This window comes from Mustela putorius, unplaced genomic scaffold (assembly GCF_011764305.1).
Source record: "Mustela putorius furo isolate JIRA1106 unplaced genomic scaffold, ASM1176430v1.1 tig00002080_pilon_pilon_pilon, whole genome shotgun sequence".
NCBI classification, from domain to species: domain Eukaryota; kingdom Metazoa; phylum Chordata; class Mammalia; order Carnivora; family Mustelidae; genus Mustela; species Mustela putorius.
Genome location: NW_025421943.1, coordinates 262,520 through 283,778, shown reverse-complemented (window position 1 = coordinate 283,778; position 21,259 = coordinate 262,520). Strand labels below are relative to the sequence as shown.

Below are 21,259 nucleotides of genomic sequence, written 5' to 3'. Positions count from 1 at the left end.
TTGGGGGATTATGGCTTCTGCATAGAGCCTTAGGGGTGGGGGATATATTCCGTGCATGTCGCCATGATTATGACTAATAAAAGGAGCTGGATCTTGCAGTCAGGCAGACCCAGGTCTGAATCCTAGCATTGCCACGTGGTAGTGGTGTGACTTCAGATACATTAGGTATTCTATGCACAGTTTTTCCACATGAAATTTGGGGTGTCGGTATCGGTGTTGGCCTCCCATTGCTGGGGTCCTTAGATGAAACCGCATGTGCGAGTTCTTAGTGGGCACTCGGCAAAGGGTTCCTCTCCTTTGATCCTTGCTCTCCCTTACAGCCGATTGCTTTGAGTGGGGAGTGCTGAATGAATGAATGACCGGACTCCCGTGCTGGTTTCCTTCCAGTGATCTGCAGAACGCAGCCGCGGGTTCCTTCGCCTCTGCCTTTGCGGCCCTGGTGCTCTGTCCCACTGAGCTCGTCAAGTGCCGGCTGCAGACCATGTATGAGATGGAGTCGTCAGGGAAGATCGCCAGAAGCCACAAGTAAGCGCTGTTCTGGCACAAACGCTGGGTCTCTCATTGCCTTGGTGCATTGAGTATTTGTCAGTTTTATATTCTACTAAAACTCAGTGGCAGAGAAAGAGATTTATCTACTCCAAAATACTGTGTTTTTAGAACTCTTTCCCCTATCAGTCAGAGGGGGACTTCCTAAATGAACTTTCAGAGGGCCGGACCCACTCCTGCTCCCACAACGGACCACTGTCTGCAGAAGTTTCTCACCTGGGACATGGAGAGGCCGAGAGCTCCTCTCACTCTTGGCTCATTGAGTGCATGAGGCAGCGTCCCCGGCTGTGTTGGAGGCACTCAGCAGACAGCTTTGAAACCGTGTCTGAGAGCTGAGCCTTCAGAAATGCCAACTTGGGTTCCAAGATGAATATTTGGTGCCCGTTCCCAGGTTTCACGTGAGTGGATCAGCCCAGATTCCAGGGTCACTCTCTTACCTACCGCCCCCACCCTTCTCGTGTACCCACAGAGAGCCTGGCTTCTGAACACTCCTCAGAGCTCTTCGGAGCTACTCTGCAGCCATCAGAATGCTCTCCCCTCAGTCCTGCAAACAGATTCTAGTTACATGAGTATGTGTCATACACAGTGTGACTTATTGTCTTTATTAATCTCAACATTTGCTTATTTATCTTGACATCTGGCTGACTAAAGCTCTTTGTCACTGTGGTTGACTCAGTGTGTAAATCTGACCAGAAAAATCAGAGTAATTGACCATTTACACAAGTAGTCTCCTCCCAGGGTGGGTGGGGTTTCTGATCGAGTTCTATATCCTGCACCCTGGGGATTCTTTACAACCAGTTTGAAGCTACTATTTCTAGCCTAGAGGTCCAAAAGCATAAGTCTTTGAAACTTTTTATTGAAATCTGCTGTACACCCAGAAATCATAAGTGGGGCTTCTCATAGTCACTAAACAAACACTTTCATAACCAATGCCCAGATTCAGAGGTAGGACAGGAACAGAACCCAGAAAGTTGCTCTCAGGTCCCTTAGGAGTAGTTTAAGGTTTTTTTTTTTTTTTCATTTAATTTTTTTATTAAATTCAGTTTAGTTAACATATAATGTATTATTAGTTCCAGGGTAGGATGTAGTGATTCATCACTTAAATACAACACCCAGTGCTCGTGACATCAAGCATCCTCCTTAATGCCCGTCACCAATTACCCCACCCCCCACCTCTCCTCCAGCAACCTTCAGTTGGTTTCCTAAGGGTTTGTGTTTTTTTTTAAGATGTTATTTATTTATTTGACAGACAGAATAAGTAGGCAGCAAGGCAGGCAGAGACAGAGAGGGGCTCGATCCCAGGACCCTGGGATCATGACCTGAGCCGAAGGCAGAGGCTTTAACCCACTGAGCCACCCAGGCACCCCTTCCTAAGGTAGTTTTAAGGAACGTAATTGTTGGCTCCCAAAACTTAAGCGAATGGACACCTTGCACAAAGGTAAGTATCGGTTGACAATATTTTAGGTGTGGCTATATACTCCTGGCCTACACAGGGTATATGGTACCTTGGGGTTAAGACTTGGTTCAGAAAGCAGGCCAGTCACGTTGTGTTGGATCACTGTGTTACATTCCCATTATAGAATGTGAGCTGAGTTGTAGGAAGGACCTAGATAATGAGTGATGCCTGATGAAGCCTTCTGAAATGCTTTCGATCACCGGGGGGTTTGATTCTTCACTGGTCCAAGCGAGGTCACATGCTGAGAGCACTGTGAAGAGCAAGGGGTTTCCTAATACACACCAAACATGTGGTTTCTGCTGCTGTTTTCCTGACAGAGAAGGCCTGCCATGGTGCACAGCGTCAGGAAGAGGGGTCTAGACAGAAAGGATCCTGCATTACTGCTGCTCCAGGGCTCTGATCAGCCTGAAAGAGAAGTTCACGCCTACTTACTTTCTAAGAACTAAATCCTCAGTGCTTCTTGCCCTGTAGAGTTTCTAAGAATTTCCGTTGTCTTGCCTTCAAGTTACATTTACTCCCTTACTCCTTCACTGCACTAACACAAAGCGAAAAGACCGTAAGCACTTGAACAGATTCCTTCTATACCCACCCGTTCGAAAGAAAGGTAGAGGAGGGTAGGCACAGAAGGAGGTAGAGGAGTGGGTGAATACGAGGGCATTTTATTCTTGCTGAGCTGTACAGCTCCTTATTGTAATTTCTCTTATTCATTGTTGGACAGAAGTGGGTATTGGCTCTTTTACATCTTGGATAATATCCAAAATGTATGAATAGTTTTTTTTTTCAATGAACAAAAAGTGAATTTGTTTATTGAGGGCAAGAGGATGCAAGCAATATAAAAATCAGAGCTTGTCTGGCTTTCCCTGACTTTTCTTTCTCCACCTGTCAAATGGGGGTTGGATTTTATTTGTACGTGTTCTGAGGGTCCCGATCTGCTCCTGGAATCCTTTATACAGGGGGAAGCTGTGGGGCAGATTCCTGAAGACCACCTCCCCTGACCACCCTTGGGGAGAACAGTCATCAGGCAGGAGTGTTGGCTCGGTAGCACCTACTTCTTTTCCCTTGTTTCTTGTGTACCATGAAATAGACCTTGCCTGCGATGGTGAGCCTTGCAACTAGCAAAAAGCAGCTCTAGGAACCTGCCCTGCCATGGTTGCCCTGGTCCAGGTCCTTCATTGTTTTGTCCACACTCAGAGGAGGTCTTTCTGATTTTCCAGAAGTCCAGTGTACTCCTTCTCCAGGAGTGTTCTCAGGGCTTCCTTTGCTGAGTGGCACACTTGGAAAATGTGAACATGGTTCCATTTGAGACGGGTTTCTGGCATGGTCTGCTGAAGTCTTGGCCGGAGGCACGGTGGCCACACACAGCTCTCTATGAATACACACTTTAATGATATTTCCTAGCTGTTGGGTAGTTCAAGTGAGAACCGCTGTCCTAAAATAAAAGGATCTGTGCTTCTCTGAGATTTCCTCCCTGCAGAAGCCTCATTTTCAGAATTTGGGTCCCTGGGTTTCTAGAATCAGCCATTCCCTGCCTGCTCAGGGTTGAGCCAGGCCTGCCACTGGATGGAAGTGCCAGCCTCATCCCCAGCCCCCCATTTCCCCGGCCCTAAGCACAGCTCCCTGTCTCCCTGCAGCACAGTCTGGTCCGTGGTGAAGAGCGTCCTCAGGAAGGACGGCCCCTTGGACTTCTAAACACAGCCTCTCAAGCACCTTACCCGAGAGGTGCCCAGCTATTTCCTCCTCTTTGGCAGCTACGAGCTGAGCAGGTCGTTTTTTGCATCAGGGAGATCGAAGGATGAGCTAGGTAAGCATTTGGCTGGGCTGGGCCGGGCCGCGCCCCACAGTGGCCTGCTTGTTGCAGAGGCTGCGGGGGTCTGCTAGGCATGGAGTTTCTGGAGGCTTGGAAAGGACCTTGGCATCTTCCTCTGGGTGCACTCATGTCCTTGCCACGGGGGTGAAGCTGTGCATCCCAGACTTCTTTATTGGAGTAACTTTTTAGGGGAGAATATAGAAATTACTTTCCTGTGGGAAATCACCTATAAAGCATTTTGCAATAAGCATAAAACTTGGTAACAAATCTTGAGTGTGTTTCCAGAGGACTGAAAAGTGTCATTCTTTCTAGCTTGTCCTGTGGACCTGCTTGATGCAATGACGTCAATGTTGGCTTGCACGAATGATTACTTGTTTCTTCTCAAACACATCACTTCAGTGTTTCGGGCTTATTCTGGGGTTAGGCATGCTCCGAGGCTTAACTATCGTGTTTAATAAGACAACTTTGGCTTTCATGGTAAAGGAAGAATCAGGGCTGTGGGGCATTAACATAATGAAATACTGCAGACTGAGAGGGTTGGAAAAAACGTGACCTGTGTTTCAGTGGCCACTGTACTCATTCCCATGGGGTGGGGGGCGGGTTGCCGTGTTGCTGAGGGCCTGCTGGTTCTGTGTGGGCCAGTCCTTCGGAGGGCAGGCCAGGAGGGCCACAGCGCCACAGTGACCAGCACTGATATGGTCCTGTGATGAGGGGCAGACCCAGAGTGCCACATGGGACCTTGTGTCCTCTGAGCAGAGAGCCCAAAGGGGGCTTGATCCCTGAGATCAGGACCTGCACTGAAGACAGATGCCTTACTGACTGAGCCACAGGTGCCCCAAGTATCAGCATTTTTATTTGCATCTACCTGCACCCACTACCACCTTGACCTCTGGAAATGCTGTCCTTGAGACAAAAATGCTGTTGGCTGCTTTCCTCCTCCAGGCCCTGTCCCTTTGATGTTAAGCGGTGGAGTTGGTGGGATCTGCCTCTGGCTTGCTGTATACCCCAGTGGATTGCGTCAAATCCAGAATTCAAGTTCTTTCCATGTCTGGAAAACAGGCAGGATTTATCGGAACCTTTATAAGCATTGTGAAAAATGAAGGTGAGTCTGCTCATTGCAGAAATGGAGTGGGTATGTCTAGACCGGTCATTTCGCTGTAACCCTCGTGGAGGTCGATCTCGTGTGTGTGGTTGGTTGCTCTCTTCCCCTGCCCCCTGTCCTTCTTCTAGCGCCCCTGCCTTAGCTTGCTTCCATTCTCCAGAATGTTGCTGCTGTCCTTGTTCCTCGCTTCTGGGCCAGGATTCTTTGTTCTAAATAGCCCGGAGGGAACTTTAAAACTCCAGATTGTGCCTAAGGGGACAAATGCTTGGAAGTCAGCACCCCTTGTTCTATAGAGTATAGATAGTATCAGAAAAGGATCTCTAACAGAAGCACTAAAGGATTTAAAAGAACGTGCTGCAAGTCCGTAATGCTCAGACTTCCTGAAGGTGATTGGCTCTGAATTTTGAGAGTTAATGTAGGAGTATCAAGATTTTCTAGGAGATGTTTGGTATAATGCCCGGATCGTGCCTCTGGTGAGTAGAGACCTGTCCTTTCAGCATCCGCTGTACATCTTCCACCTCGGGATGTGAACTTCTCGGGCTTGATTTTGCGAGAGAGCAGTCACAGGGTGTGGAAACGGTTCAGTTCATACTCCAGAGTTGCATAAAGCCTCATAGTTGCGCAGAGCCCTATGCCTCCCTCATCCACTTGGATCTTCATAACAGTCTGGGCAGTGCCAGCTGTGGACACAGGACAGTGCTTTTGGCCCGGTGTCTTGCGGTCCTTGTCCTCCCGAGTGACTCTGTGAGGCTGCTGCCCTCCTGTGTTCTGGGGCTGCTTCTCTCTGCCCAGGTGAGGCCTCGCGCTGCCCGGTCCATGTACCAGGAGCGAGTCCAGGACTCGTGTGTGGTACCTGAGCGCCAAGATTTGCTGGAACACTGGATGCCTGGCCTCGTTGCCGTGAGCCTCCATCCTTCCCGTTCGTCCAGGGACACCTGGACAGAAGCCCTTCCATCCCTTGTCGGTACTCAGTGTGTTGTCTGGATCTGTCGGTGTCCAGCCCTGGGCTCTGTGGCTTTACAGGGTCTCTCTGAGAAGGGGCATCTCAGCCTTTGATCACTTCTTGTCTTCTAGGAATAACGGCCTTATATTCTGGACTGAAACCCACAATGATCCGAGCGTTCCCTGCCAATGGGGCGCTCTTTCTGGCCTACAAATACAGCAGGAAGCTGATGATGAGCCAGTTCGAAGTCTACTGAAGTGTCCTGGTGAAACGTGGTCCAAGTGTAGGCATGTGACCACGACAGTTCATCTCAGGGTTTCACGGAGTACAAGACCAATGGGGAATTATTTTGGTTTCATCGGCGTTCTGTTCCCTTATACTCTAAATCTTAAACTTTGTGAAAAGGGCCTCCATTTTATCCTATTAATTTCTGCCCATAATCGTACTGAAATTGAACTCAGTTTCTGCTCTTGTCCTTGGTGGGACATTTAGGGTGAGCCGCCGGCCCTACACAGGATCTGAAAGGCTAAATATAGTTCTTTCGGGATTTTGCATAAACCTGTGCGTGTCCGTGCAGCTTGGATGGTTACATGTTAGAAGGCATCATTTGGTTCCATGTTTAATTCTCAGATCTCACCAGAAAAACTCTGAGGTAACCATGTTTCATGAAGATGACTATGAGTGATTCCTTACTCTAGATGTAGGCTTTTAGAACCTTAGTATATGCACTATCCTAAGTAGCTGAAGTTCAGTTTTTCTGTGGTGCTTGACAACTGAACTATCTGTGTAGATTTTGTAGAGGAGAACATATCCGCAAACTGGTGTGGCTTCCATGTAAGAGTAAGCCTCTTGGATTTTCCCAAGATGTACTGTTAAAATAGTGCCATTCACTTCCTAGGTGGGATCATCTTGACCCCTGACACATTGTGAGGTGTGGTGAGAGCAGCACGCCCCTCACCTGTGCCAGCTCCCCTTCTCTCCCAAAGAACTCGCCCTCTGCTGGGCCTTAGGTTGAGGGAGGTACTGAGGGGAGGGGGCCCTGCTGCTGTGCTTTGTGAAGGCCCATGACCACCAGCAGGCCTGCTTCTTCCGTCTCTGGGTCCTGGCCTGGGTAGGATTGCAGATTATTTCTTTGGACCTTCTTTGGCCTGCTGATGCACTTTGGCCCACTCACTCACTCACTGCCTCCACCGACCAGAAACCCTTCCCGGGAGCAGAGTGCCAAAGCCAGGAGAAGCCCTTGTTCCCTGTCTGGTGCCTGAAGGACAGTGCTCGCAGGCAAGGTCCTCTTTCAGATTGAACTGGACAGAACCGAGGACTTGTCCTCCACAGTGAGTGATGTTGGGGTGACCCCTTTGTTTACATTTATCTCAGGATCGCTAACTGCCATGTTTCTTATTGGGTTGGAGCCTTTTACATTTGGTACTGGCAGTCCGTGGATTTTCAGGATTATATATAGGGAGTGACTTTACAAAGCAATGAAACAAGCCAAGTAATTTTATTTAGCTATGCCATACGAATGCACTAACCACCACCACAAACTCCAGGTCACCTGGTGGAAGAGGGTCCCTTCTTGTCCCCACTTAGGCAAGCCTCATCATACCGTGCTGCTCCAAGACCAGCAAGGGCTCTCTCCGAAACCAGTGTTCTTAAGCAGGCTGACTCTGCTAACATCTGTCCCGTGTGTGTCTGTCCTTGTTGGCACAGTGTCCCCCTCGAGTGAAACCTCTGGTTACCTGAAGCTTTTTGTTCTCTGCAGAGGCCCTGTGCTAACTCTAGCCCACGCGCCAGAAGCCAGAGGGTCGGGGCAGTGAGCAGCTGCTCTTTCTGTATACTGCAGCTGTGCAAGTTGGCCCACCAGCAGCATTCTTCTTCTGCCTGGTTGTGTGGATGGGGTTGATGTAGCAGGAAACTGTTCTATTTTTTTAAAGTAGCTAAATTTCCTATTATGTTTTGGATAATTCTATTCCAGGGTAGTCCGCTATTTAAAAAAAAAAAAAAAAAAGTATCATTCTGATGTACCATGATGTAAGATTCTCGAGTTGTTCAAGGAAGTATTTATGTCAGGTTGTAAGGAGGCAAGCCTGTAAATTCTCTTTATGTGAGCAAAAGCACAAGAGTGTAGCAACTCAATGGCCAGGAATTTGGATGCATCTTGGAGGGTTAGGGAAGAGGAACCCTAACTGTAATCTTTCAAAACGCAAGTCTTGAGTATTGGGGTTTTCTTCCTTAGTGCCAGCTAAGTATCTACCACCACCACCACCACCACCACCCCCATTTACCTAAGTCTGCCACCTGGTCTTCCCCTCTGGCTTATGGCTGCGTGCATGTTCAAGGGAAAGAGTACAAACTGTTTTCAGCGGCAACATGTGTTTCTGGAACATGAATTACAGCAAGTAATGTAGTCAGAGCTTTTCCTAAAGAGCCTTTAGATGGGCTGTTGCACTGGTAGCTGAGACCCTTTGAGGGCTATTTGGAGGGGGAAAAAGAGCACCTGCATCCAGGCATGTTCATAAATAAGGACATTTATTATATATATATATATATATATATATATATATATATATATATATATATATAATACATACATTAAGGTACTTAGAATTAAATAAAACAACATCCATCAATGAAGAGAATAGGATTCCCTGTGGACACTGGAATAACCAGTGTTTATAGTGAAAAGATGACCTTCACAGAGTTCCCTACATTTAAATGAAGTTGGCTGGGAGCAGAATCTGTGTCAGGGGCTGTACTTTAAAATCATCTAGATTTCTCTAGGCAGACATTTCCTTTGACTTCACGGTGATGTTACAAAGAGAAAGAATCTACTGTAACGTCTGCTTATGTTTACCCAGATTCTCTTGTCCTCCAAGGACTGCCTGTGTAATTGAAGCTTGTATCACAAGCTCTGCCGGGACTGTTTATAGGAACGGTCCTATGGGCTCAAGCCTCGTACTGGTGCCAGTCGGAGGTTTGTTAAATAGCTTAGAAATGACCTCTTTAATCTGACATTACACATGTGAAAGCAGGGACTACTTACCCAAAAATACATAATAAACCTCACGCAAAATTGTGAGGAATCATTTTAAATGTTATTTTGATATGAAAGTTCTTTTAAACTCTTAACTTTGGCACACAGTCCCCAGGAACAGTAGTTCTCTCAACTCTGGCATACCTCCTTCAGGAAAGAAAAAGGACCACTAACCTTTTATAATGTATATACTTAAGGTGTCAAAAAGGTGTATGTAAATGTACTGTAAGTATACATGCAAGGAAGGAGGGTTAGGAGACCTAAATGTGTGGCAGGGATGGTGGGGAACAGGATCCACTTATTCAAAATGCAGCTCTACTGCAAAGTTCTCACGGTAGATATGCCAGGTTTTTTTTTTATGTGGATTATCCAGTTGGTTCCGTGGAAGGTAAAGCCTAGGAAAGAAGAAACATGTTTCAAGCACAGAAGGCCAACCAGGGTTAGTCTTAGTCCCTCTCCTGTGCCTCAGTTGGCACATACAAGTGGAAGGGCTTGGTAACATCTGGGATGGCCAATGTTGGGGCAGTCAGTAAGGCTGTTTGTAATTCCCCAAATGCTCCTTCTGCCTCAGCTGTCCACTCTACCATAGTGAGTCCTCCCTTAGCCAGTTCACAGAGAGGTCGCACCATCTCCGCGCACCGCGGTATCCACAGCTTGCAGCAGCCCACCGTCCCAAGGAACTCCCTCATGGAGACCGAAGCCTAAATAAGTGGCGTGGCTCTGACAGAGCTGTGTTTGTATTGCTGACCCCCGATACCCTTTTCCCTGCAGAGTCTGCAAGAGAGCTCTTGTCCCCCACAAGCAGGACCCATAGTCCTCAGCGGCTATTTCTACTATTCCCACTAACTCAGTCCTCCTTCAAGTACTAGAGAACTAGAATTCTAGAGAACTTCCAGACACAGGAACGAATTTCCAGAGAGGGAAGAAGTTTCCCTGGAATAATCTTCAGTTAATTTATAAAAAAAGATTTCCCAGTTTAGTCACTAGAAAGTCATTTCTAAAATAGAGACTATTGATTTTTTTTTTTTAAGCTGTCTTCACGAATGTTTACTGTGTCCTCTAACTTCTGCTCTAGATCCAGGTGTGTCAGTCACCTTTAAACTAGCTAAAGCCTTCCTCGAGGATGCTTTCCTTTCTGGCCTAGAATATGGTAGGTGGTCGGTCATCAGAAGGTGAACACACACGGTGGACCTGCCCTAGTCGTGGTAATTGAGCAGACTCCTGCTACACTTGCAAGGGGAGGGATTTATCACCACACCTAGATCTGATTAGAATACGTCTCAGCTCCTCTGACACAGTCCTATGGCATGGACTTTGAGGTTAAGGCCACAGTGGTTCTCAACGCTAACCCTATATTTTACATAATGAAGAATGGGGGACTTGAGGATTTCTTGGTTTCTATAAATTGAGGGCAGGAGTACCATTTTGCCTTACACAGATCTTGGAGATTAAGCCATTTCTACTGGATTATATCAGAGCCATACCTTTTGTTTTGTAAAAATGCTGTATGGAACCAGAAAAAAAATGCACACTGGTCGTAATACTTGGGCAGGTCCTAAAATTAAAAGAAAAAAAGTTAATTTTCATCAAAAAAATGATACTAAAAACTAATTCCAAAGGGATTAAAATTCCTCCTTTTCCCTCCTTTCTATATATGTTGAACAATTAGAGCCGTTAGACACACAGCACTTAACCTCTATAACCCTCCGCTCAGGACACAAAGGAGCCTTTAAGAAATGGCTTTTTCTTGCCATTCCTATCAAAATTTAAGGAAATGTGTTTTTTTTTCAATATAAATTAGACAATAGTCCCCCAACCTAGTTTACATCGTGCTGACCAGAGACTGATGCCACTTTATGTCCAAAGACCTCATCCATTTCTACAAGCAGCAGCTGCACTGATAATTGACTGTCAGTATTAATGATAAGAATACCCACACATGAGAGAGTTTTCATCTCATGGCCCTTGAAAATCACAAAATTAAGCAACACTGCCCAGGCCAGTACTTCTTGTAGTGGAGCTCCTGCTTTGGACCACTGACTGAGCGAGCGAGTTTCAGACCGGCTTCAGGGATCAAAGGGGAGCCATCTGATATGGGAACCACCAAGGTCACTTGCTTCCACACACCTACCATTTCACTACTGAACAGATTTTCCCATAACGGGGAGCAAGCAGGGGGTGAAGGAGGGCACAAACTTTAACTTGATCAACACTGTTAGTTGTTGGCAGTTCTGCTTGATGATTTCAATAGGAAAACAAAACCACTGAGGCTTAGAAATTCATGTAAAGAGTAACACTTGTACACTTTGTGACTTCTCAGCAGAAGTTACACACTCATGTTCAGAGCAATGACAATGGCAAACATTCTCATTTTTCATAAGGTAAATGTTAGATTAAAAATACTATTTAAGGGGCACCTGGGTGGCTCAGTGGGTTAAAGCCTCTGCCTTCAGCTCGGGTCATGATCTCAGGGTCCTGGGATGGACCCCCATATCGGGCTCTCTGCTCAGCAGGGAGCCTGCTTCCCCCCTCCCTCTCTGCCTGCCTCTCTGCCCACTTGTGATCTCTGTCTGTCAAATAAAATTTTAAAAAATACTATTTAACATGAATTATGTATCGGTTCAAAGGAAAGTCAGATCTCCCTCATTTTAAAGTACTTTATAAACTATGGGGAACACTGTGTTTTAAAGATACAAAAGTTTGATCACCACTCTGCAGTAAACATACCTTTGTTTTTTCCTTATTTGAAAATATATGCAAGTTGTATAGAATTTAGAAAAAATGAGCAAGGGGCGCCTGGGTGGCTCAGTGGGTTAAGCCTCTGCCTTGGGCTCAGGTCACGATCCCAGGGTCCTGGGATTGAGCCCCACATAGGGCTCTCTGCCCAGCGGGGTGCCTGCTTCCCCCACTCTCTGTCTACTTGTGATCTCTGTCAAATAAAATCTTTTTTAAAAAATGAGCAAAAATCTCTTATGTTCTTTTTAAAAATTTTGATATAGACCGGCCTTGTTTTTCTCCCCCTCTCTGGCGAGGGGTTGACATCTCCTATCCTGTTCCTTGCCAGGAATTGTAGTAAAGGAAAGCCTAAATCAGAATCACTCAAAAGGCCAGACAAGAATACTGGCATAGGTTGGTTCTGGATGACTCACGGAAGAAGAGAAAAACTGCACTTTGATGTCATCATACAGTGGTGGGCAGTTGGACAGATGGATTGTCACGCTGTCTGTTTCTGCATCATGAAGGATCTGTGAATGATCACACGGAACTCAGAACCATAACCCTAGCTAATGGGTGGATAAATGGTGAAGTCCAGTTTGCTTATCGCAGCTTCCTGGATTTATCAAGTACACTTGGTCTCAGAGTGCAGCCATTACACATATAAATAAATGTGAATCATTGTTTCTATTAAGTTGCAATACTGTTTACATTTTTAAAAGGCCAACATGTTTGGAGGGTATGGTACTGCACTGCTGAAAAGTGAAATACTCCCTTTTCCATCAGAATTTAAATGTCACTGTTGAACGTGTGTCATTTGATTAGCAGATGCCGGGACACACTAAGAAGATCAGTTTTAAACTGGGCATTCACATTCAAAAACATGTGATTGGTCATGTTTATTAAAGAGGCGCTCGCTGATGGTATCAGAGGCCTTGTCCATAGCCAACTACTGGATGGAGTGACCAAAGATTGGTCACGTTTCTGGAATGAAGGACTTTGGGGCTATACTGAGTATTTCTTTGTTACTGATTGGCCCTTGCACAATAGTGGTACCCACACTAAGGAGAGTCTGTGCGAAATACCAAAGAAGGTGCAGACTCAGGGGATGCTTCAGGGAGCTACAGACATAAGAAACAATGGTAGAGTGGCATGAATTACATGTCAAGCTGGATAATGAAGACTGTGTGGTTGTGTGTTCTGGGGAGCTTAATGAGAAGCAGAGAGTAAGAAAGTTTCACAGAGGAGCAGAAAAAGAGTTCTGTGTGGTGGATTTGTACACACGAGGAGCTCTGAAAGAGAACGCTGTGCACACTGGGTGGTGTGGGGGAGGGAGGGGAAAGACATGGAACACATGAAACAGAAATGAGAGTGTTGAGTCCCAAGGGCCAGAAGGCACCCCGTCTACCTGGAATGGAGTCTGTAGGTCAAGTTACTGAAGGAAATAAGCTCAGGTTTCAGGTAGGATAGGGAAATATTTTAAAGCTTCAAGAGCCAGGAAATAAGAAAAATTGTGGAAGCATGGGGGCGGGGCAATTCCTATGTGACAAAGTGGCCTGACAGTTATCACTTATAACAGTGATTATAGCTCACAAAGCAACTTCACATACATTATCTAACCTAATCCTCACAACCCGGGAGATGTGGTCTTTATTTTGCAGATAAACTGAGCCAAAGATACTGACTGGCTTTGACTAGAGGCACAGAGTGCATTGTTCTTCTGCTCCACTTACTGCTTTTCAAGTACGAGCAGAGAAAGACCTGCATATTGCCGGTCTCTCAACACTGTATAGCATGAAGAGAAGGGACAGGTAGGGAGACCACTGTAGAAATCCAGGCATGAGCAAATGAGGTGCCGGACTGGGCGGTGACAATGGGAACAGAAAGGAATGGAGAGAGTGAGGAGAGATTCCCAAGGTAAAATCAATAGGAAGTGCTGACTGGATGTGGGGGCACGGCCAGGAGAGACTCCAGGATTCTACATCGTGAGGCCTCAGTGAGAGAATTCTGGTGTCACTTGCAGAAGCAGAGGGAAAGCTCATCTGACAAATCTGGATTGACACACACAGTTCCGTCGTTGGGGCAGAAGCTGTCTAGGTAGGTGTCCTGCACCTACCACGTGGGGGGTGCTCATAAGTCTGTGCGAGCGGATGGAAGAAAAAATAATAGCTTGCAGTAGGAGAATGGATGAGCAGAACCAAGAGTAGAGTATGTGCAGAGATAAGAACAGAAGTCAAGGATCGGGTCTGGGTGCGCGCCTTCCGTGGGACAAAGGGCAAGGAGTGGTGGTGGGGAAGTAATAGGAGAAGAGACACAAACCTGGAGAGAGAATTTGGATGGTTTATATTTCTTAAGACCCGCGAAAGCTTCTTATTGCTTTAGGATAGTCCAAGGTAATTCAACATTTAAGAAAACAGACTACCAGGTCCCATCGCTTAGGGGAAAGAGGTATATATGTCCCCTTCCGGCCTCTCTTGAGTTACTTCTCTCAGTGCAGTCCCATAGGACATCGGAGGCAGAGTCACTTGGGACACTGCTAACACTGCACATGCTGGTTTGACATTGAGATTTGAACCAAACACCAGAATTTCCAGTTTGCATGCTATCTCTTACCTGACAGTTTTTGGAAGCAGAGCCGAAAAAGATGATCTGCCTCTGCATTACTATTTGTACTTTGAGATCAGTGCCATTGCCTTTTCCTACACCTGAAGGAAATAAAGTTAGGCTCATTAGAACAAAGAGCAAAATGTCTCATCGATTAACATTATGGATTAAAGAGAAAATTATGACAGCTAACAGTGTGTCCGTAGTGAATCATCTGGGTCTTGCTTGGATTCCATCTTTAAAAGACAAATCTTTAAGCCCAACTTTGTCTCCTAAAGTTCAATTTATAAGGCTGGAGGTGTGTGTGTGGGGGAAGACATATAGTTTAGCTTCTAAGACGGAACTTCATCTCTTCACCTTTCTAGAAAAAAATCATGTAGGTAACTTGCCACCTTTCCTGCTAGTGTGTTGCTTGCTTCAGACATCCGACAATGGGTCTTAAACAGTCTAATTTCCTCTTACCCTCATCTGGAGTTAGATATTAGACTGCTGCATCCAAATATTCTGGTGGCACTCATGATACATCTATAGACAAATGGTTTCTGGCTCTCTATTCGATTCAGACGAACCCTTTTTTTAGGAGTTCTTAAAGGCTGGTTTCTCAAGCCTTCAATTAATTCTAACTGCTTTTCTTTAATGAGGAATGTCACAAATACGCATAGAAGTAAAGGTTCAGAACTAAAAAAATATTCTAACAGAGTCATATGTTAATCATTCTTGATGTTCAGATTCTATTTGCATCGTAGGTCCACATTATGAATTTGCATTAAGCATCATCATGTCTGAGCCTTACTTCCTCCACCCCATGCCATCCTATCCCATTGCAGTTGCAGAACTCCTTTGCAGAACTGATGTTGACCAGAGATTAGTGAAAATGTAGAACTAAATTAATACAAACCCTTACCACATGACAGGAAAGGGCACTGATTTACAAGCTTAATTCCCACACATTTAAACCTCTTAAAGCATATTTCTATAATATAAAAGGTAAAAAAGACATGAGGTGAAGAGTCTGGCTCACCTACTCCCACCTGTTTATTTGTCCAGCTCCAAATGGAGAATATTTTTGTGCACATATAATCAAAAAGGAATACTCTCCCTGAGTATTTTTATATATGTACATAGCACAAATATGAATACATATTATTCCCCACTTCTGTGTTACGGGAATTGTTGCATACCACAGCACTGTTCTGTGCCTTGCATTTTTTAAAATGTTTTTAATTTTTTATTTTTTATAAACATATATTTTTATCCTCAGGGGTACAGGTCTGTGAATCACCAGGTTTACACACTTCACAGCACTCACCAAAGCACATACCCTCCCCAATGTCCATAATCCCACCCCCTTCTCCCAAACCCCCCCCCCCCAGCAACCCTCAGTTTGTTTTGTGAGATTAAGAGTCACTTATGGTTTGTCTCCCTCCCAATCCCATCTTGTTTCATTTATTCTTGCATTTTTAAAATACATGTCAAAAATCTTATTTGACTCATCAATTAATCAAAAACCAGTAAAATGTTACAGCTGATGCAAAGTTAACTACAAGCCACTGTGCAAAACAGTAGGGAGTTTCCTCACAAAATTAGAAAGAGAATTACTGTATAGTCCAGTAATTTTGCTACTAGGTATTTACCTAAAAAATATGAAGCACCAATTTGAAGAGATATATACACCCTTATTTTTATTGCAGCATTATTTACAATAGCCAATACATGGAGGCAATCCAAGTGTGTACTGAGAGACGAATAGGTAAGGAAAATGTAGTGAAGATGTATTTATACAGGTATACACATACACAACGGAACATTGTTCAGCTGTAATTAAAAAAAAAAAAAAAAAAACTGCCATTTGCAACAGTGTGGATGGACCTATAGGGATGCTAAGTGAAACAGAGAAACAAATATATTTCAATCATGTGGAATTTAAAAATAAAAAAAATGAAAGAAGACAAAAAATCAGACCCTTCAATACAGAGAACAAACTGATGGCTGCCATAAGGGAGGTGGGTAGGGGATGGGTGCAATAAAGAGGAATAAAGAGTACGCTTATCATTTAAAAAATTAACATATATGTATTATTTGTTTCAGGGGCACAGGTATGTGAATTATCAGTCTTACACGATTGACAGCACTCGCCATAGCATATGCTCTCCTCTATGTCCATAAATGTTTTTTTTTTTTTTTAAAGATTTTATCTATTGATTTGAGAGAGACAGAGAAAAAAAGCATGAACAAGGGAGAGGCAGAGGAAGAAGGAGGCTCCCCGCTGAGCAGGGAACCTGACACAGGGCTCTATCCCAGGACACTGGGATCACGACCTGAGCCAAAGGCAGACACTTAACAGACTGAGTCACCCAGGTGACCCATGAGAGTTTACTTATCTTGATGATAATATACTTATCTTGATGAACACTGAGTAATGTGTAAAATTACTGAATCATTATATTGTACACCTGGAGCTAATATAAACGAATGTATGTTATACTTCAATTAAAATACTGCGCATCTAGTGGGAAATAAAGATTGATGACATGAGTGTATAAACAGATATAAAATGGCTTAATCAGTCGCCTGGGTGGTTCAGTGGGTTAAGAGACGGCCTTTGGTTCAGGTCATGATCCCGGAGTCCAGGGACTGAGTACTGCTTTGGGCTCCCTGCTCAGCGGGGAGTCTGCTTCTCCCTCTGACCTTCCCCCTCTCATGCTCTCTCTCTCTCTCATTCTCTCTCTCCCAAATAAATAAATACATAAAATCTTAAAAAATGGTTTAATAATCAATTTCTTTCCACTAGATACAACTAACTTGTATTTTTATGTACAAAAATTATTTACAGTATTATTACTTTTCTACAACTTAGAGTTATAAAGAGCTTAAAGACCATGAGAGGTAGAGATAATCCCACAAAGGCGCACAAGTCAAAACACTGCTCACTGCAAATTCTTTCACCCTTTTTTCTGACAGTCTCCCCATCCCCATTCTGTTTTGATCTTAACAACCTCAAAGGAGGATTATTCTTACTCCAAAAGAAGGCTGGTGTGTCTAACACTGAGTCACGAAGAAATAGGAAATCTTAACAGACCAATTACTAGTAATGAAACTGAATCAGTCATCAAATAACTCCCGACAAACTAAAGCTCAGGACCAGATAGAATCACAGGTGAAGTCGGCTACACATTAAAGAAGAGTTAATACCTATTCTCCCGCAACTATCCCAAAAATTAGAAGGTGAAGGAAAACTTCCAAATATATTCTATAAGGTCAGCATTACCCATACCAAGACCAGACTAAAGTCACAATTAAAGAAACAACAAACAAATAAATAAAACTACAAACCAATATTCCCCATGAACTTAGATAGATATAAAAATCCTCAACAAAATATTAGCAAAGTACATTCAACAATAAAAAGATCATTTGCCACGATCAGTGGGATTTATTTTGGGAATGCAAGCATGGTTCAATATTTTCAAATCAGCCAACATGGTACACCGCATTAGCAAGAGGAGGATAAAGATTATATGATGGTTGTTTTTTTGTTGTTGCTGCTGGGAAGATGGCAGAGTAGGAGGATCCTGTGCTAACCTTGTCCCCTACACACACACCAAGATAACAGCCACATCAAGTGCAACAAACTCTGAAAAGGACCCCAAAACTGGCAGAACAGACTTTCCACAGTAGAGAGGAGGCCACATCGAAAGGTAGGTGAGGTGAAGACACAGTTGAGAACCAACCCCCCTGTAAGACTGTCCATGAAGAGGAGGGACCCCCAAGCATGGAAAAGCAAGAGTCTCAGACCACAGAGCAGGCACAGGAGACCTACACTGAGAAGACAAGTCCCTATAACATTTGGCTTTTGAAAACTATTGGGCTTTAATATGTTTTGAGGACCAGCAGGGCTCAACTCTGGGCACTTTATTTATTTACTTGAGTATAATTAACTTAAGTGTTATTAGTTTTAGTTTCAAGGGTATTTATTAGTATTAGTTCCAGGTGTACAGTATAAGGATTCAATGATTCTATATAATCAAGGTCAGTGTAATATTCATCATCTTTATCTATTTCACCAATCCCCTACCCCACTTAACTTCTGGCAACTCATTTCTTCTCTGTATTTAAGACTCTTGTTTTTTGTCTTTTTCTTTGTTGTTTCTTAAATTACTTATGTGCATGGAATCATATGGTACTTGTCTTTCTCTGATTGACTTATGCATTTAACAATATACCCACTAGGTTCATTCATGTTGGTCAAAAAACAAGATTTCATTCCTTTTTATGACTGAGTAATATTCCATTATACTTATGTGGATATGCACCTTCTCTTTATGCATTTATCCATCAGTGGACACTTGAGTTGCTTCAATATACTGGCTATTGTAAATAATGCTGCAATAAACATAGGGGATATATATAGCTTTTGAAATTAGTGTTTCCATATTCTTTGGGTAAATACCCAGTAATGGAATTACTGGGTCATATGGTAATTCTACTTTTATCTTCGTGAGGAAACTCTATAGTATTGCCCACAGTGCTTTCACCTCTATGTCTACTGCAGCATTACCTACAATAGCCAAGACGTGGAAATACTCAAGTGACCATCGATAGATGAATAAAGAGGTGGTGTGTACGTAGAATGGAATATTATTCACCCATAAAAGAATGAGATTTTTGCCACTTGTGACAACATGGATGGACCTACAGGGTATTATGCTAAGTGAAATAAGCCAGACCAGAAAAGGACAAATACAAAAATTAGTTTTCCTTATATGTGGAATCTAAAAAATAAAACAAACAAAAATGAACAAACAAAAAGTAGAACCTGATCTGTAAACACAGAGAACAAACTGATGATTGCCAGAGGGGAGGAAAGTGGGGAGAGGCACAAAACAGGTGAAGGAGAGTGGGAGATATAGGCTTCCAGTCATAGAATGAGTAAAGTAAGTCTTGGGGGATAAAAGGTACAGGAAACATAGTGAGTGACATAGTGAGTGTCACTCAAATAGTCTTGTATGGTAAGGGATGGTAGCTACACTTGTGAGCATAACATAATGTATATACTTGTCAAATCACTAGTTTATGTATCTAAAATGAATGTAACATTTTTTAAAAAGATTTTATTTATTTGACAGAGATCACAAGTAGGCAGAGAGGCAGGCAGAGAGAGAGGGGGAAGCAGGCTCCCTGCTAAACCAATAGCCAGATGCTGGGCTCAATCCCAGGACACTGAGATCATGACCTGACCCGAAGACAGAGGCTTAACCAACTGAGCCACCCAGCCACCCCTAAAATGAATGCAACATTTTCTGTCAAGTATATTTCAATAGAGAAAGTGTTTATAAAAGTAAGGGGGAGACAACGTCTAGAAGTCCAAGAATCGTTACTATAAAAGAATGACAACAACAAAAGGGGAAGAAAGCCACTGCTGCTAGAGCTGATTTATGGACAGACAGAGAGGTGGGGAATAAAATTGGAGAAGTGGATGAGGGGGGCTGGACAGGTGTGATGAGACATGCCAGATACATTTTTGTTCAAGTCAACTTCAGAGAGATCTACTGAGCTCCAACTGTGTGTCAGGATCTGGGGGATTCAAAGACGAATGAATAATGGTCTCTGTCCTCTTGCAATTTGCAACACAGTAAATCACCTGACAGAGACCAAGGAGATACAGTGTTATAAATATGACACCTCAGTATAAGGAAATGCATGATCACAGGTTGAGTTCTCCTGGAAGTGGACCCTAAACCAACACTCCGGGTACTAGTGATTTATGAAGGAAGTGCTCCTAGGAGGAATTTCTTCATAAGAGCCAAGGAAGGGTGGGATTCAGCAGATTCAGCTTGATCTATGGGGAATTCTTTGGTGTAAATTATACTGCAGAGTTTGCCACACTTGGAAGCAAAGGAGTTGAGTTTTTGTACAGCTGCTAGTCATTACGTACGGGCTGCCCAACAGGGTGGTGACACTCTCAGGGATTTGGGGCTCTAAATAAATGAGTTGGCTCCAGTAGTAATTCTCCAAGGATTATAGTAAAGGGGGTGGAGGTTGGGTGGAGAATCACAGAGCTGGTTGAAGGGGTCCAGTGGGATCTTGATGGGGCACCAAGAGTGTCCAACCACAAAGGCTAACAGAACTTCTTAGCCTAGAGGGTTCAGTTTTTTTGGGGGCAAGCTAACAATGCGATAAGAGGATAATAAGTAAAAAATATATATATAAAAAGAAAAATGCTGGTGTAATTAGCTTTGGCCTGATTATTTACATGGGTGCAGAAAGACTGGTAACTTACCATGTAGTCCTTCTGAAGTTGGCTCTGAAGTCTGGACACACAAATGTACTGAACAGCTGCTAAGATTACAACTTTGTCTGGACGTCTCCATGAGACTTCCATCTCAAACTGGACTTTTAGAATCTATTTGTTAGCCTGAGACTAGCAAACCAAACCCATGAAACCCTCTCCCAGTTTTCCTCTGCAGTACTTATACATTTGGGTTAGCTCCTCTGTTCTGTATCTCTGCACCTTCCAGTTTTAACTAAACAATGTTTCTGCAGTTTATATGAAACATAAAATATTAGCAGAGAAGTCACAGTCTTAGGGTATAACATCAGACTGAGAAACATACGAAATTCCAGAACTTATTAAAAATATTTTTAAGCTTAGAATTTTGAGAAACAATTCCCATTCTCACTATTCATGTTAGGAAAATACATTAAAATTCCACTGGACCAAATGCCTATTTGTCTGTCTGGAACGGTTAATACTCATGGGGGTCTGTATAGATACCGTTGGTCCCATTGTTAACAAAGAAGAAACTGAAGCAGAGCATACACTCAACGCAATTCTGGCTCTCCTACCACTGAGTTGGTTTTATGGTTGCATTTATATTTCTCAGTGTGAGAAACTGCTCCAGTGGCTAACCATGTTGTTCTTCCTGGTCTAGAATAAAGTGGCCAACTCTTTTTGCAGGACCCCACTGAATGTGGGAAGGGAACAGAGCAAAACTGCTGTCCCCTACCTTCTGACACCTGTTGGACAAGCCTGGCTCTGCCTGAGGAGGTGTGGC

The 21,259-nt window shown here is 43.8% G+C and overlaps 1 protein-coding gene and 1 pseudogene across 1 annotated transcript in view; one reads left to right on the top strand and one right to left on the bottom strand.

The window, feature by feature from the left end:
- Positions 1-299: 299 nt before the first annotated feature.
- Positions 300-7,832, top strand: LOC123394243 (annotated as a pseudogene).
- A 2,052-nt stretch (positions 7,833-9,884) lies between these two features.
- The window catches only part of LOC123394245 (phosphatidylinositol 3,4,5-trisphosphate 3-phosphatase TPTE2-like), a 111,932-nt gene continuing 100,557 nt past the window's right edge, over positions 9,885-21,259 (bottom strand). Inside the window, exons 34-36 of the mRNA XM_045088001.1 lie at positions 14,214-14,305; positions 12,035-12,130; positions 9,885-10,440 (exon numbers count right to left, since the gene is read on the bottom strand). Of these exons, the coding sequence (XP_044943936.1) occupies positions 10,345-10,440; positions 12,035-12,130; positions 14,214-14,305 (284 nt within the window). The 3' untranslated portion in view covers positions 9,885-10,344. The remainder of the gene's footprint in view (positions 10,441-12,034; positions 12,131-14,213; positions 14,306-21,259) is intronic.